The 17,597-nt window shown below is 34.8% G+C and overlaps 1 protein-coding gene across 2 annotated transcripts in view; it reads right to left on the bottom strand.

The window, feature by feature from the left end:
* Positions 1-323: 323 nt before the first annotated feature.
* Positions 324-17,597, bottom strand: part of LOC110026622 (DNA-directed RNA polymerase subunit 10-like protein) — a 29,482-nt gene continuing 12,208 nt past the window's right edge. Inside the window, exons 2-6 of one of the 2 annotated variants that reach the window (XM_020727627.1) lie at positions 12,211-12,346; positions 7,340-7,445; positions 7,115-7,173; positions 586-680; positions 324-509 (exon numbers count right to left, since the gene is read on the bottom strand). In XM_020727627.1, coding sequence (XP_020583286.1) covers positions 481-509; positions 586-680; positions 7,115-7,173; positions 7,340-7,375 — 219 coding nt within the window. In that variant the 5' untranslated portion in view covers positions 7,376-7,445; positions 12,211-12,346 and the 3' untranslated portion in view covers positions 324-480. The remainder of the gene's footprint in view (positions 510-585; positions 681-7,114; positions 7,174-7,339; positions 7,446-12,210; positions 12,347-17,597) is intronic. The other variant, XM_020727626.1, reaches the window with a different exon arrangement.

The following is a 17,597-nucleotide window of genomic DNA, read 5'->3' as shown; positions in this document are numbered from 1 at the left end:
TGAATATTTTAATATAAATAATAAGATTTAAATCACGTCTCAATTCTTAATATCCTACAACTGCATAAGTAGGGATTTGAAAACAGCTCATATTTGGCTCGCTAAGCAAACGAGCCAAGCACGAATAATTTTTTTTGCGCTCGATATATTAACGAGCCAAACATGAACAACAATATTTTTTAACAAACCGAACATGAGCCGAGATTGGTCTCACTCAAACTTAGCTTGTTTACACCCCTAGCTACCAACCTCTTAAATCTCCACTAAAACTAGAAATTTCTTTTGTTATTTTCTAGTTTTTACAAATTACCAAATCAACGAGAGAAAGCAAAAACATAGAATAATTAACTATATAAGAATCTCTGCCCAACAAGGCTTAATCCGAGTCAAACCAAACAATCAAATTACTCCAAAGTTAAGCACACAACATTTTCTTACCATAATAAAGACATTTGACCATAGCAGACAAGTCAACACAAATCAAGCGTTTGGCTCAGTTTTCTCAAGTGCTGTCAAAGAAGAAAATTAAAGAAATCAGTTGACGAGTGAGTAAACAATGAACTGCAGGTAGGAAGAAGAGCTTACTGTTGTAATTAAGAAGCTTCTCAATAAGATCAACGTGTGTCATAAGCATTCTTCTGCAGCAGTACCGGACCAACCCAACCCCATCCAAAGCATCCCTGCAAGTAATTAAATCATTCCGTAATTTCTTGCTCGGGTAAGGAAAGAATGTAACTTTATACTACTTCATGCATTATAGATTAAGAAAAAATTTTCTATCCGGACCCCGAACGTAGCCCTACGTACGGACTCCAATAATATGTCACCACCTGTGCTACATCGCGAAAGTTATTTCAGAATTATTGAAGTGGAACCACGAAAGTTATTTCTGAGTTATTTCTGGGTTATTGAAGAATAACTCATATATTCTACTTCAATAACTCATAGATAACCCAGAAATAATCTCCGCGGTTCCACTTCAATGACTCCAAAATAACACCGCAGAGTTTATTTTTAGGTTATTTTTGGGTTATTTCTGGGTTATAGAAGTAAAATCATATATTACAATTCAATAACCCAAAATTAACCTACGCGGTATTATTTTTGGGTTATTAAAGAGAAATTCACCGCAGAGATTATTCCGGGGTATTTCTAAGAATTTTTAGGTTATTGCGGAGTCTGCGGTTTCACTTTAATATTTTTTAGGTAGGCCCCATAAAGCACACATGGCGATATATTACTGAGACTCCGCACGTAGAGCTACGTTCGGAGTTCGGACAAAAAATTTTTCCATAGATTAAATGCTTGATGTGAAAGTAATACAACATTAACTAGAGTAAGAAGAATAAAGTTTGTAACAAGCATTCAATCTGAATTTGACTCTATACCAAAATAAATAGGAAAAAATAAGCCTGCTTCAAGCTCCCGGGCATCGTTATAAAACACAATTTCGGTCTCATTGTATGATTGTTTACTTGGGTATTTTCAATAGTTTTAGGATTTCGCAAGCAAACAAGTTTAAACAAACAATGATGATTCAGATTCGGTGAAGGTGCACGAGATTAGATCCATTAGATGAGCCTAGTTTAAAATTTTGTAAATCATCCTGCTGTACAAGTATTATGAGTGTGGTTTGGTTGCAAGTATTAAGAGAAGAAATGCATAAATTTTGATTTTTTTTTTTTTTTTTTTTTTTTTTGTGTTAAACCAAATGCAAAGTATTTAGAAATTTCTTGTACTCCAAAGAAATGTTTGAAACTCTCTTAGATTGGGAGAAGACCACATGAATTCTTATTTTACATTTCTAAAATACAAGAATTGTAAAAATATGCAACCAAATGGCCTCTTATCAAACAAAGCTTAAACATGAAGAAGATTTGGTGAATGTGAACAGAAATAAATCCAATTAGCCTATACAAAAAAATACACTTGGTTTCAACTTTAATAAACGAAACTTTTTCTAATGCTACAAATATATGCCTTATTATCCCAAACTTCAGAGTCAGGTGTCGAGTAAAGTAAGCAAATTTCTACACTTGTACAAGCAAGTACAGCTAGTATCATTCCAGAAAGCATATATGAAAGATGATGTTTACCAATAAACCACTTACAAGCACCAAAAGTTGTGAATTCAAACTCATCCATGGGAATATAAGGAATAACTCAATTTTTCTTTCTTTTTTTTTTTTTTTTGATTAAAATGTAGCAGCCAGAACTGCTTTCAAAGATGATTTAGTGACATCATTCCGAGAAAAATTATATATAATGGTGTCATATCAGCTCACACTAATTTCAAGTTGCCAATGTCAATGAATATAGTCACTGATATTGTTGTTCAAGATCTGTTAGAAGGTGTTAAGAAGCGGATTTAGAGTGGAGGTGGTTGGGTAATAAATAGAAGGTAATGATAGTATGTGAGGTCGACAGCATTTGGAGGGGCATAAGCGACAAAATCTGTTGTTGGACAGCATATTTGAGCTGTTTGGCATCTGTCCCTACTGTAAACAGCAAGGCGGGTGATGAAACAACAAGGCACGGGCAGCGAGGAAGTTCACCACCTTTTCCCAAGTAAAATACAAACAAACAACTTATAAGAAGAATATTATACAACACTCCTTATACGAGAAATCAGAGAAAACAACTCCAAAATAGATAAACAAAGCCAAAAACCTAGAAAAACTGGAAATAACAAGATATAAATAGTTTCCTCAAATAAAATAATTAAAAATAGCAAAATAGGGAAAAATCATAAAAAGGAAAAAATGTGAGTAATTGAAAATAGGTCGCCCAATTCGGAACCCACATTGGGTGTCGTCTACGATCTAGCGGAACCCACAGACCGCATATCTCACGGAAACAGGATCATGGGATCCTGGGAGTCTCTCCCGCATCATTAACTAGGAGAGGCTTCTTCTCTAGAACCTGAAACTCACTATCGAATGTTCTTTTCACAAAATACCTAAGGAGATTTTCAAAGTTGTGGTTAATTGCTCCTAGCTAGCCATTTATTCTCTAGGACAACACTCTTGAACTAAACTGAAATTTAATACATATTTTACTCCATAGAGCCTTCCAGAAATTGCTAAAAATGTCAAAATCTTTATCAGAAGTAATGCTCCTGAGTATATCATAAAGACGAACTTCCTTGAAGCATAAATATGTGATAAGTGGTGTCAATTATCCTGTGGAGGGGAACAAAAGATCCTTTTTTGGAGAAACTGTCGACCAAATAATGACAATAATATTGTCTTATTGTGTCTAAGACAACTCCAATATAAAAAATATACCCACGTTCATTCTAGGTAACTTTAAACGCATACGTCATTGCAAAATCTATTTAGATAAAATAAAGTCATCCTTATTTAGCACAATTAGAATTGATGCAGTATCCAAGCTAGCATTCACGAAACAAGTCACTAACCATGCAATGTGTAACACATCTTTGCAACTTGTCATACTCGGTTGATCACATACCATGGGCAAGTTGGTTTGATAGAAAAAACCCTGAAATGAAATCTATGACATTTTGAATCACTTTCAGTTGTAACCATCCCGGTGACAAACTGTTAGTCGGGACATCAACAACTCCCTCAACAGGTGTTGTTCCTTTTCTAATGTCAACTCCTCATATTCACTATCTTTTATTAGTCCTGCTCACTAGCATCTATCTCTCATTGGACGTTGTCTCTCCTCTTTGACATCTTCATTCTCTCATGTGTCACTATCTATTTTTTCAACTGCTCACTACGTAATCAATAATATCATCCTCATATTTGGGCAATCTAATGCAATGTGCCCAAAACCATGACACTTAAAACATTTCCTACCTGAGATGGGTTTGGGAGTACTGGTTGCGCCACTTTTTCTTCACTCTGAATTTATTTTTTCTCGGGCAGGGTTGGCATGGATGCTTCGCTAAGCGTACACTTAACACCTGATCCAGGTGTTGAACTATGCCTGTAAGTATGGCTGTAAACGAGCCGAGCTTGAGCAAGCTCAGACTTGGCTCGTATTCGGCTCGTTCGAAATAGCTCGTGCTCGAAATCGACTCGTGTTTGAAATCGGCTCGTGAACAGTGTGTTCGTGTTCAGCTCGATTTAAATATTTGTATTCGTGTTCGGCTCGAAATTGGCTCGTAAAAATTAAATTGAAAAAAATAAATGTAAAGTATGAAATTCGAACCTGGACCAAATGTATACAAAAGAATGCACTAACCATATTACCATACGAGGTGTTATGATTTAAACTTAGATATAAATATATATATAATATATTATAATACAGATAATATATGTAATATATTATTATATAAATAATTGTATATTTTTTTTTATTTCGAGCTAAAACGATCCGAACACGCGCGAATAAAGAGATGTTCGTGTTCGGCCCCGTGTCTTAAAGTCGTTTACTTAACGAACAAGCCGAACACGAGCTACTTAACGAGCCGAACATGAGTTGTTCGCGAACAACGAGCTTTTTTTACAGCCCTACCTGTAAGGTGTGGCAATCACCTCGTGATATTGTTTCTCCACCTTTAAAGTTAAGGGTCTGTACATCAAGTAGAAACCAATATAGCTACAATTGTAGCACACATTAATAGATGGCTTGAAACCTCTAGGATAACCACGTTTGAACTTTGCCTGTAAGGTGTGGCAATCACCTAGGAATATTTCTCAACCTTCAAAGTAGGGTTTGTACATCGAGTAGGAGCTAATATGATTACAGCAAAATCACATATTAATAGATGACTTCAATCCTTTGAGATACCTCACTACTGTGTGTTCCTTTTGTTCTATCAACTTACATTTCAGTATGAATTGATCAAACTCAACTATGTAATCCTCCACAAGATCTCCAGCGCAAGATGAAGAATTTTATGAATATATCTTGTCGGTAATGCAAGTAAAAATATTTGTGTTGCATCTCCCTTCTTATCTTAAGATCAGGTAGTGATTTTATTTTTTTCCTCATGACGGGGAAGATGCTTCGAGTTCTCCCACTGCAACTAAGCATTCTTCCAGAATTGATGGCTGTCAATTTAACTCTTTTGTCTTGGATAACATCTTCGTACTAAAAAATTTGCTCTATTCTTTGGAATTACTCGATAAACTCGATCGAATCCATGATACCATCAAAATCCAGTAAATCCATCTTTACTCCACGAAATTCACTTCTTCTCTGATCTTGCATGTCAAACCATGGGGTATTAGTTCTTTGTCACTAAAAATTTCCTGATGAAAGGAATTCACTTTCTTCCCTTGAATGAGTGATCTCACTAAATTGTCTTTTCTCAAAGACGATAAATATTTGTTGTAGTTAGGGAGTTTTTTGTTACATATTCTCCATAGTAAGTTTCTAAGCACCTCAATGAAGGTTTCTCCTAGGTGGCATGCCGTCCTTTCTCCCGAACAAATTTCTAGCGGACATAGGATTTGCAAAATCAATGTTGGTCAAGGATAGGATTTTAGTGGTAGGTGTTGACGTGAAATTTTAGTAAAGATCGGTAAGTCGAATTTTGAAAATTTAAAGTTGGGTCTAGAAATTGAGGTATGAATGATTTGGGAATGGTGAGGATATACTTTTTATTTATTTATTTTAATTTGAGAGCAAAAAAAGACAAATCCCTAAAAAAATTTAGAATATGCAGGCTTTGAAACTAGATCATACCATTTTAGATCTCATAGAGAGTGTTTAGGAAGCAGATTTTAAGTGAAGGTGGTTGAAGAATAGCAAAGGAATGATAGTAGGCAAGGTTGAGGGCATTTGGAGGGGAATAAGTGACGAAATCTACTTTTGAACAGAGGATTTGAGCAGTTTGGCAGTTGTCCCTGATGAAAAAGAGGCAGATAACAAAACATCGTGATATAAGCAGTGAGGAGATTCATCACCTAATCTTGAGTGAAATACAAACGCACCACTTGCAAAATGAAGAAGATACAATACTCTGAAATCAAGAAATCAAAGAAAACATCTCCAAAATACATAAACAAAGCAAGAAAATATGGAAAAACAAGAAATAACAAGATATAAATAGTTCTCCCATAAAAATAACTTAACTAGAAATAGGAAAACCAGAAAAGGAAAAAATAAGCGGCTTAGTGAAAGTTAGTGGCCTTCTTAGAAACCCGAAATTGCATGGTAGTCTACAATCCTACGGAATCCCGCAATAATCGGATTGCGAGATCCCGAGAGTTGCTCCGGCGTCAACCACAACTCCAAGTGAGGAGTTGAGATAAAGGAAATGATAGAGATAATGAAGGAATGTTTTTATGCAATGTAATTATCTCAAGGGCAAAATCAATCTTTCTTCCTAAAGATAATTGGTGCTAAATGGAACAAGCAAAAGCAAAGTATAAAATTATTCAATCGAGTATTGAAGCATTTTATTTATTTTGTGAAACAAAATGTTAGCTTACATTTACCAATTATTGAACAAACTCGATTATGTCCATACATATATCTCATAAGCTCCTAATATACTCAAAAACTTTTATACATTTCTCACTTGTTGGACCATGAAACCGGATATTGTGTATTTCCAATTTCTACACGTTTACTATCTATTAGTAATAACAACCAAAGATGAATTGCAAAAGTTTAATTTAAGACAGATTCAGGTCTTTTATGATAAAATATTCCAATAAACAAAAAGATAAAGATGATCGATTAACTTCAGCCAGTTCTTAATTAAAAACATGGCGAAGAATTAACTACAGGCATACCCAATAGTGCAAAGTTATTAAATAATTAGACATCTGATTCTGACAAAGTTAACCTATATTATTAGAACTTGTAAAGAAATCACTGTATTGACCATAAATGACCAAAAAGATGAATTTAATCATCTTCTATGCGCAGTGTTTCACTACTGGAGTCCAACGAATGAACCATTGAACGAATCATTCATAAATGCAACACTCACAACATATCTACTAAAGAGACCAATTTGTTTCTATTAATTGCATCATCACACAAAAAGAAATGTAAAACACATTAAAAGGCTCAAGCAGGAAGCTCCAGCAAGCCAAAAGGTAAAGTACAAGATCGAAATATATCCTCTGAACAAGAGCTTATTGCGATTCAATAAAAACAAGGGTAAACGATTCATACTAACCCCTCACTGTAATCTGCCTGAAGAAGATCGAGATATTGATCCCACTTATTGCCGATCACCTAAAAAATAATAAGGTCCAAGTTGAATCCATAAGCAATCCCCAATCCAATGAAATAGAATAGCATCAACAAAAGAAAACAAACCCCCAAGAGAGCCATAAAGATAGAAACTTCAAATTATGCAAAGATAAAATTAGAAGCAGAAGACGAAACTTAAAAGGAATACCTTTCCACAGGTAAAGCAACGAACAGGGATAATCATTTTTATTGCCTTCCTTGTGCAATTCACAGCAACCTAGGTACTCTTCCACCAGCGAATCTCCCTGTGCAGCCTTTCAAAGAGAAAGAGAGCGATATTATCCACCTCAGCATGGTTGTAACACCAAGTCAATTAAATATTTTATACTACATCTCGAGCTTCAACATTTTTATTAATAAGAATCGACTCAAAATACTATGATTTGAGCAAGTCAACGATTTAACTCTAATCAATAGATAATGAATATATACTGTCTGATAGAAAATTCTAGCATAACTTCTCGCCACCACAAGTGGAATAAAGGGTGGTCTGTTAGGCGCAGCGGCCTGGCACCGCCCCGCGATTATTTCGTGTTTGGTGCGGCGTCTCGTCTGCGACTGACCGTGAATCAGGCTGAACACGTAACGCAGTTAGATACCCGTGGCCTAGCTTCGTCGCCATCACGTTAAATGGGTTTTACACTCGTGCCCTCAACTCTACCCTAAACATGAGCGGAGCTTCCCCTTTCCCGAATCTCCTCAACTCCCGAATCTCGTCCTCTTCCCGAGCATCATTCTCTTACCGAGCAAAGATTTCCCATCTCCTCCTCTTCGCCAACCCAGGGTACTCCTCTTCACGAGATTTGCCCCCCTTGAACTATTCTCTTACGGTTTTTCAAGCGGCGGTAAGTTTTTTTTTTTTTCCTTCAGAGCTTTGCCAAGGCTGAAAAGTGGTTAATTTCTTCTACCATTTTCTTTTTTTAATTGGCAAGAGAATCGTTTCTCATTCTCCTCTAGTAATGAAGGCTTCTCCACTGTTGGCAGCTTTTGCTCCGTTATTCTTTCTTTCAGAGACTTGTTTTTCTTCTTTTTGGGGGATGTCTTTGAGTAGATGAAGTAAACTCTTCTGATATTAGATATGATCTTGATCACTTGATCACCTTCATTTTGTTGGAAACCAAATTTTTGTACGTTGATAGATTCATGTTTCAACGATAGTGTGCTGGAGATACGTATGTTTTGCATGATGGTCCTCTAATTGTAGTCCTCATGCCTCTTTGAAGAGTGATAAAACTCCTCAGATAACGAATATATCCACATTTCATCTTCTTTGCCTATGTTAGAGAGGGTACAGCATCTCCTTCAATATGTACTACTCCCATTGATAGAAGATTTTGGTTTGCATCACTTCACCTCTGTTTGTTAATCATTAACATGTTGTCCTTTTCAATATAAAGGCGTTTTATTTATTTGTGAGCTGGCACTAATAAGCTTATTGATGCAGTACCTCATATCTATCATATAGGTATTAGTTGCTGAAGATGATTTTTATATGTAAAACACCTAAACTTTAATGTTTATGCTCGTAACACTCAAATCCCTAATATCACATCTAAAATGCAACTTCACTAATTTTTTAGAAGACAAGTGCACTTTTTTCATGCATAGATCTATAGCACCAAAATCTTATAATTATAAAAAAATCAAACTAGGTGTTACATATGTAAATTCATAAGAATTTTGTGGTTCTTTTGCAAATTTCCTTCATTTTTATTCCATCATGCTAATGATATAAGGAAGGCTACCAAAAAACTATTTTTAACAACAGACAACGGAATTCTTTTTAGTTGTCGTTTCACTTATTAAATTACTTGTGGGACTAGGCGGGTTTATAAGAGGGCATGGCATTTGAAATGAGATTGCCCATTTTATTCAAGAAAAACATCTCAGTAAAGCACCTATTATCTTCCTACTATAAATCAACAATCTCATATGAGAAGTTCCACTCGAACTATTGGAGTTTTCATTTTGCAATCAGGATTTTGTCAATTCCACATTTCAAAAATTTTAGTTGTCGTTTCACTTATTTATTTCTCTTTGTTGCAATGCAATGATTTATGTAATAACCATTTGTTTTGTAGGGGGAGGAGTGTACTAAAATTGTTTTATGTCCATGTAACAATATATTTATTTTCTGTAGTAATAAAATGTCAAATAAGATCAAAGAAACAACTATACCGGCATTATGGGAAAAAGAGACCAAAATAATTTTTTGCGACCTTTGCATTAAGGAAATAGAACAAGGAAATAGGCCAAAAACCTTTTTGAACAAAGAAGGGTGGCAAAATATTACAAAAAAGTTCAAGGAACTTACAAGCAGAGAGTATAACAGGATGCAATTAAAAAACAAGTGGGATCAACTTTTTAATTTAAACGAGACTCAAAAGGATTGGGGTGGTGGAATTCGGTAAAGCGAACAATAGATGCATTCGAGGAGTGGTGGGCGAAAGACTTGTGGTAAGCATTGTTCAAAACTTTTGTTAATTAGTCACTTTTTAATTTTTTACTAATTTTGTTTCTGCTAAATTATATTTAGGTGGTGCCCGCTGCAAAGAAAAGCTAGACTGCATGTTCAAGGGGGTGGTTGCAACGGGAAGCTATGCATGGTGCCCAAGCGAGGCAGGGTTTGCTACCAATCCCGTGGATCTGGGAACACCCGTAGGTTCGGGTGATCCCGCTGAAGTGCCCAGTCCACAGCATAACGAATATGATTCGACTCCCCGTGCTAAGCATCTAAGGGTAGATAATAGAAACAAATCTAGTTCTGGTTTTCTTAGAAACCAAATCTCCCAGTTGGTTACCGCTTACAATGCAAAATCACAGATTTCTCATTCAACCACTATCGAGGAGGCACTAGAAATCCTTTATGCTTCAAGTGAAATATATGAGAAAGAAACGTTGTATGTGTTCGCAACAGAGTTGATAGAGGACCCCGTCCATAGAGATATATTTGTGAAGATGTCTGTTGCCCGCAAAGTGTCGTATCTCCGACGTTTTTATGATCGTCTGAATATTTAACTTTTTTTTTTTATGTCATCGCAAGAACATTCCTAATGAATTATATTTCTTTTAATTTTCTAGGTTTTTACTTATAAACTCTTTAGTTCTATATTTTTCTTATTATGCATATTTCTTAACAACATTTTTAATTATATGTAGATGTTTCATTTTTTAAATTCATGAAACTTTAATGTTTAAGTACCTCATCAAAGTGTTGGGTTTAGAGTGCAGCATACGGTACAACATGAATGCAAGTAGAAGAGGACATGCATCAGTCAACATGGATGCACGCAAAAGAAAGCGCAGAAGAATTTTGCTAACTGTCATATGTTTGATCTACGAGTACTACAACTTATACATTGACAGGTCGCCATGCATGACATCTTCGTACATTGACGACAAATGAGTTGAAGAGTTGTTTACAGCGCACCCAACAAGATTTTTTAACATGTTCCGAATGAGGCAGGAAGTATTCATTGATCTACTGGAAGAGCTCATAGGATCTCACGGATTGCTTGTACAAAGCAGTTGCCTTGATTAAACAAATTAATGCTTAGTCACTAAAAGAACTTGGAGCATTGTACATGTAATAAGTACAAGCCTTTTACTTGCGGCTTTTTGGATATTAATGCTTCTTTTTTACATTGTAATGTGTTGGGGTATCTTAGATGGCCCATTGATATGCAGGCGACCTCCGCAGTTGTGTCATGGTGACTGAAAAATGGGTTTATCATTCGTTAGATGGGATGGATCGAAGGTGAATCTTAGCGTTCGACTATCTATTTTTTATCCTCCCATTTTTTTGTTTTTTGAAATTAACTGTGTTGAATGACAATCATGTTTTGAATGATACTGCAGATGGGATTAATAGAGATGAAATCAGAAAGGAGAATTTACCAATATACAACATAATTTGTACGTATTTACATGAATGGTCTTACTGCAGCTAGGATTAATAGTTGCCTCTAAGCATAATTGTTGCATATGTGTTATTAGTTGAGAACAAGTGGTTTGAATGTAATGAGGCCAATATGAGCCTTTGATTCATCAACTTGTTTCCACTTTTCTATAACCTTGAACAACTATTTGGCGCATTAAAAGTCTATGGTAATTTGCAATTTATGGAAGTTGTGCTCATGTTTTAGTGCATAATGTGAGTGATGTACTATTCTATTTTATACTAACAATATTTGGTTGTTAATTCCTCTACTGTTGCAAACAGGAAAACATGAGCCAAGGATTTTCAGGACATCGCGACGACTGGTCTGTCACTGTGTCCTCCAAACTTCTTTGTTGACATCACGTCGGTCACACAGCTTTGGGAAACAGTTCTATAGCTGTCCACAAAGCATCGCAGAACAATGTCACTTCTTCCGTTGGGCAGGCTATTTGGCGGATTCCCCTGACAAGAATAATGGGGAATGGAGAACATCACTCGAGGAAAGAATTGCACGAGAGCTATATTGTCTGAATGTTAAAAATAATATAATCATCTTATTAGTTGCCATTGTAATTGTTTTAGATTTTTTTTTTCTCTTGAATGTCACTGTGGCCTGAAATGTGTATTTGTAATTCTGTATAGTTTTTAATTAAATTTTAGCATTAAAATTATTAAATTTATGGCTTTTGAGATTGGCTATAAATTGCAGAAGTCTACTTTTTATATGTTTAGCTCATAAAGTAACTGGCAAGCAAGCTTGTTCATGGATTGACCTCACACTAGTATTGCAAATGAAACTTCTCAAACATAATACAGTAATGATTCTTTGTTAAAAATGTATTCAAAGATTTTTAGCTCTTCAAAATAAGTTATGAATTAAAAAACATTAATTGGATATAGATAATTTACAAAATTCTGCCTATGGTTTTCATGAATTATGGTTTTTTCATCTTTCGTTATCACTATCCGTACTCACCGTTAAGTTAGTTGGGCATCTGAATTTTTGAAATATTTCGAAGTGAAATTTAGCTTCAGAAGTATAAAATATCGCTCTCACAGTTTTTTTTAAACAATTTTACCAAACAGGGGCAGCATGGTCATTTTGTCAGAAACAGCTGCCCCAAAACTGTTTTCACACAGCTGCACCAAACAAATAGTCAGATTTCCCGCATCAGCTTCCCGGGGCAACGCAGCTGCAGCTGAAAAGCTGAGAACCTGCAGTTGCACCAAACAAAGCCAAAGTTAACAAATGTGAAATCAAACAGTCAGATCATTTGAAACAAAAGTCGGAGCATAGGATGTATTTTTTTCTGTCATAAAAATATGTCAACATTTGGCAACAACCTTGCTATGGATTTAGTCATGACAACGAGAAACCAATGAGCTAACAACTGGTTAAACATATGTTTTTAGAAGCCACAATAATTTAAGAAAACGTAGGGTTTTAGTTTAGGGCTAAATATACAAAGTTTAAAAAAATTGAGGTAAATATTCTCTTTTTTAGAGCAATCCAAAGTCGCATAAAACTCAAGATTTCATCACTCGTTTAGTGATTGAAAATTTCAACTTCTATAAAATTTTGAAGTAACAAGATGTTTCTTAGATTTCAAAAAAATTATTTTCTCGACATCCTAATGGGATACTAATTTAAGAAATTGTTGGTTTGACAATTGATGGGAGATTACCACATTGAGTGGATAAATGGACATTTTAAGAATTCAAGTATGCCTAAAAAGGTTGGTACAATCAACTTCATCATGTAACTAAAATTTGCTAAATTATAGTTTTTTTATGAAAAAAAAATCTAATATTAGAGAGTGATTAAGCTATTAATCGGATTTTTTAAATTGAGTAAACAGAAGACTCTTCAACAATCCGATAGGCCATTGGAGCGAAGTTTCAGTTTATTGGAAAATGATTTGATGAGAGAAATAATGAGTATGTCTCTCTAGAACCAGAACAGAACATTGGATTATGTTAAATTTTAAAAAACTACAACTTTTTAAAAGCCCCCTAAGCTCTACAAGGAATATTTTATGGGATGTCAATCGGATTATGGTGTTGGGATAATAAGCCATAATTGCCATAAAAGCATGACAAAGATTTTTTAGGACTATGACTCCACGTGACTAAATCCTTCAAATAACTTTGAAATCAAGGAACTTAAAGATAGATCCTTAAGTTAGAAGTGAGGGAATATTGATCCCCAAATGAAATAGAGTAGATCTAGCATTGGACAATGAAGTTGGGTGTTTTCCTTTATTAAAATTTTTTTTTGTAGATTATATGACAATAAGTTGTAGTAGGGAATTTTTAGTTAGGACCAAGTCCAACACTAGTTTCCTTACAAGGCTTTAGAATTTGCATGCCAACTTCAAAATTTTAGATTATTGAAGACGTTATCAATCACTTGATCTCATGAGATCCATAAATTGTAAACACTTGAGAACTTTTTAGTGAGGTAGGTGCCTTTCTAGTGCTTTTGAATCAACATGCCCTCTAGGATCAATTTGATAAATGGAGAATCTACACGAAACTTACCAATCTAAGGTCCATAATTTATGAAATCGTCTTAGGGATTTTTTTAATGAGGACCTTCTATATGACCAAACACTCTTATGAGATTTCAAATCAAAATGCCCACAGGGTCTTTTAGGTAAGTGAAAACTCCTTTATCACATCCTGCGGTCCATAAATTTTGGAGCCTTTCTTAGAAACTTTTAGTGAGAATTCTACCCAACACTAGATATCCTCTAAAACTTCTAAGGCAGTGCATCCTCTTTAAGGCCTTTTAATGAGGATCTTGTCCAGCACTAAGCACCCTCAAGCGATTTTAAATCAACAAACTCGTGAAGGGTCTTTTAGATAAGTGAAGAGCAATGTCTATCACTTATACTCTTGAGATTAGCACTTCTAAGAGAATTTAATGAGACTACTATCCAACACTTATATTTAATACTTCAAAATTAGAGTATCCTCTTGGATAATTTAGATGACGAGACTTTTGTCCATTTTCATGCACTAGTCCATACAATGTTGGGCGCTCCTAGAGACTTTTAGATAAAGAGAACTTTTTCCATTCATGGTCCTTTGGGGTCCATGAAATTATGGCCCCCCTTGTGACTTGTGAATAAATAGACTTTTGTTTGTAATTGACGGAAATCAAGAAGTAAATATCAATTGACAATTAAGGGTGACAACTGGCGCAAAGAAAAGGATATTAATAGCTGTTGGGAGTTACAAATTAATGAATGACAAAAAAGGATAATAGCTGTTGGGAGTTACAAATTAATGAATGACAAGTGTGATAATAGTCACGTATAGTCAAGTGGCAAACATCAATGTAGATGAAAGCATTAGTAAGCATCTGCCCTTCTAGGTTCCACGCAATGATGGGCCCTCTTGATGAATTGTGAATAAATAGACATTTATCCATTAATGACATATATCGATAAATGACCTTTAATTAACAACAAAGAACAAGATATGGTGTCGAAAAAAGGGCATCGACGAATGTCAATAGATATAAATCAACATAAATTAATTGACAATGACAGTTATATGTAATCAGCCAGCAAACATCAAATGTACCAAGTGATTTAGTAGGCAAACATCAAACATTGTACATCCTTTAATCACGAATGTTAAAACTCAATGAACCAAAGTAAAGCTAGTCTGAAGAAGTCCAATATTGTGAACAGATAGGTGTCAATGAAGGATGATGACAAGCATAGAGAATTATAAGTATGTGGACCTTGAAAGATGGACACCGGCAAACTTATAGAGTTAGGCTTCGTCAGTAGGTTGTCAATGGAGGTTGGTCAATTACAAATTTGTTGAGCATTGTTGGTTTTGAAACATTCAATGAATTTGAGAACATTGGTGTGATCGTTTAATAGCACTAGTAGTTAATACTTCTAAATTCTCTACAACTTTGCTCCCCGTTAAAATAATGAAAACATTAAAAAAAATTGATACTTGTTGATAGATTTTAAGAATGATAACCTAATCTTTATTTAGAATTATCCTGAAAAAATTACTTGTACTACCAAAAATTAACGAACCAAACCATAACCTTGGCAAATAAAAAAGAATTAGATAAACTTGCCCCTACATTAGCCTAATTGACCCACCCATACAATGGATGGATGGAACAACATATTGGCGATTGGAAATGTTGGCCATAATTTATTTGTAAGCTCCTCGTGAACTAGCCAAATAATTTTTAGGTGCATAGCATGCAAGAAAAAATCTACCAAGATGATGTCCAGAAAGGATCTATTGAGAGAATATCTCAAGTTAACGTATTGAGAGAAAGAACTAAAAATAAGTTTTTAAGAGTGTAAAATTTAGGAAATGGAGAAAGTTTCAGGATAAGTTGTTAAAAGAGTATGCGTTGTTGAGAGATTATATTAGTATGGGTTGCTACGAGAATCTACCAAGGTAAGTTGCAAGAATATGTTAAAATGGACTATTGATAAAGTATGTTGAGATAGCTGCTAAGAGAAAATGCCAAAATGGATATAGATAATTTAAGAACAGAATATAGGCATTATCAAGATGAATGAATAAATGTCTCAAATTTAGGTGAGTTCTTATAAAACTAGGAGTCATATTGTATGTGCACGTAAGGTGTTCAAGAGTGGTAAGTAAATATAAAACATGAAACATTGAAATGCTTATCATCATAATTAAAATTTGTTGAAAACAATATATCATCATTAAGAACGACTAAAAGGGATTACAAAATTGGAAGTGCGAATTTTGTTTAATAAAAAAGGTTTTTAAAATCTCAGACAATGAGAGACATAAGAAGTGAATAAGCGTGGTAAGACGTCAGTAAAAATTCTCAATAAACTTATTTTCTTTCATTGAGAGTTTACCAAGATGTGGTTTTAGTCAGAAATGTTGTGAAACTACAGTAAACGCTTCAAGTTTTATGGAGCCTTTTAAGGGGAACTTCATACAACTTCTTGAGATTTGGCCTGATAAATCTAATAAAAGCTTTTAAGATAACCCTACATGCACTTGAAGAGAAGGCTTAATAAAAAGGGGAGTCTAACACGCGAATTTCTTTTTTAAATAACTCCAAGAATGCAAGTAGAATGAATCACCCAACAAGACAACTGCCCGCCTTATTTCTAGAAAGGTGTCCAAGAGGAGAAGAGGATGGGGAGGAAGCTTGCTCCTTCTTCCTCCTCTTAACCTTAAGAAATTATTATCTACTCTCCACCATGTTGTAAGTCAAATCATGGGTAAGCATCCTCCTCTTAGTGTTGCCTTGGGGGTATAATGAAATATGTGGGCATCATACAAGCGATTATATGAAGAGAATAGCAAGTGGCATGTTGCACGATAAGGCATTGGGAGATTTTTGGTGACATACTTTGACAAAAATATACATATGTTTTACACACTAGTATACACATATTTATATATGTATATATACATATAGGTAGAACTATGGATTATATGCAAAATAATAATAATAAGTATAAATTGATTTATTTTGACCAAATTGAACGAATCAGAATTACTTAACTTGGTCGATCTACAAAAAAAAGGTGAGTTCTCACATCGAGATTGTTAATTGAGGTTACACATTATTCTAGGCACATGTTCACACATGATAAATGCAGATAATTCTATGAATACATTAATACTTTAGATGGCTTGCGATTTCTATGAATACATTATTATTCTAGGCACTTTGAAATACCAATGAACTATACGCAAACTAAAACACCTAGTCTGAAGTGAATGCTTGCTATGACAGCCTTCTAATAGATGGTCCTAGCCAATCAAAAGAGTGATGATAATGGTGCCAATGAGAGGTGGCATGTGACCTTGTCAAGTTGCAAGCCATAAGGACAACAAATGGAATAGGAGAGGAACACAAATTTTAACTGTTAGCCATGCCAATGCCCAGATAAACTAAGATTCATGCTAACAAACTTTCTGAAAACACGTCAACGAGATGCCTATCTTGATTACAAACATGCAAATTTTGGTGTTTGCCAAACCCTTTAAATAATTTTATAAAAATTTTATTTATACTTTCAAGCTTTTTATTGAGATTGTTAGGACCAATAACTAGATTATTCTAGTAATCTTAAATTCGTCTCAAGAAAATAAAATATCTCAATCATAAATTTACTAGAATTAAAAGTTTTAAGGATGAAATGATTTATGAAATTTTGTAATTAATTCTGATTTTTTAATCCAAACATCATATATATATATATATATATATATACACGTGGGTAATAGGACGACATGGCTCGATCATACGCTGGCGTGACCGCCAATGGCATTGGTGACGCAGGTAAACGGTATTGTTCCTATGCCAGCATGGCCGCAGATAGCGTTCCAAACTTCCCTTTTGTCTTCTATGACTCACTCGCACTCGGCTCTGATTCTTCTTTCGTTCGACGTCCTGGCCGAAAAGGGGGTAAGCTGACTCTCT

Source organism: Phalaenopsis equestris, unplaced genomic scaffold, assembly GCF_001263595.1.
Source record: "Phalaenopsis equestris unplaced genomic scaffold, ASM126359v1 Scaffold000387, whole genome shotgun sequence".
Taxonomy (NCBI): Eukaryota; Viridiplantae; Streptophyta; class Magnoliopsida; order Asparagales; family Orchidaceae; genus Phalaenopsis; species Phalaenopsis equestris.
The sequence above is the reverse complement of the archived record's forward strand: the minus strand, read 5'-3'. Positions and strand labels throughout refer to the sequence as shown.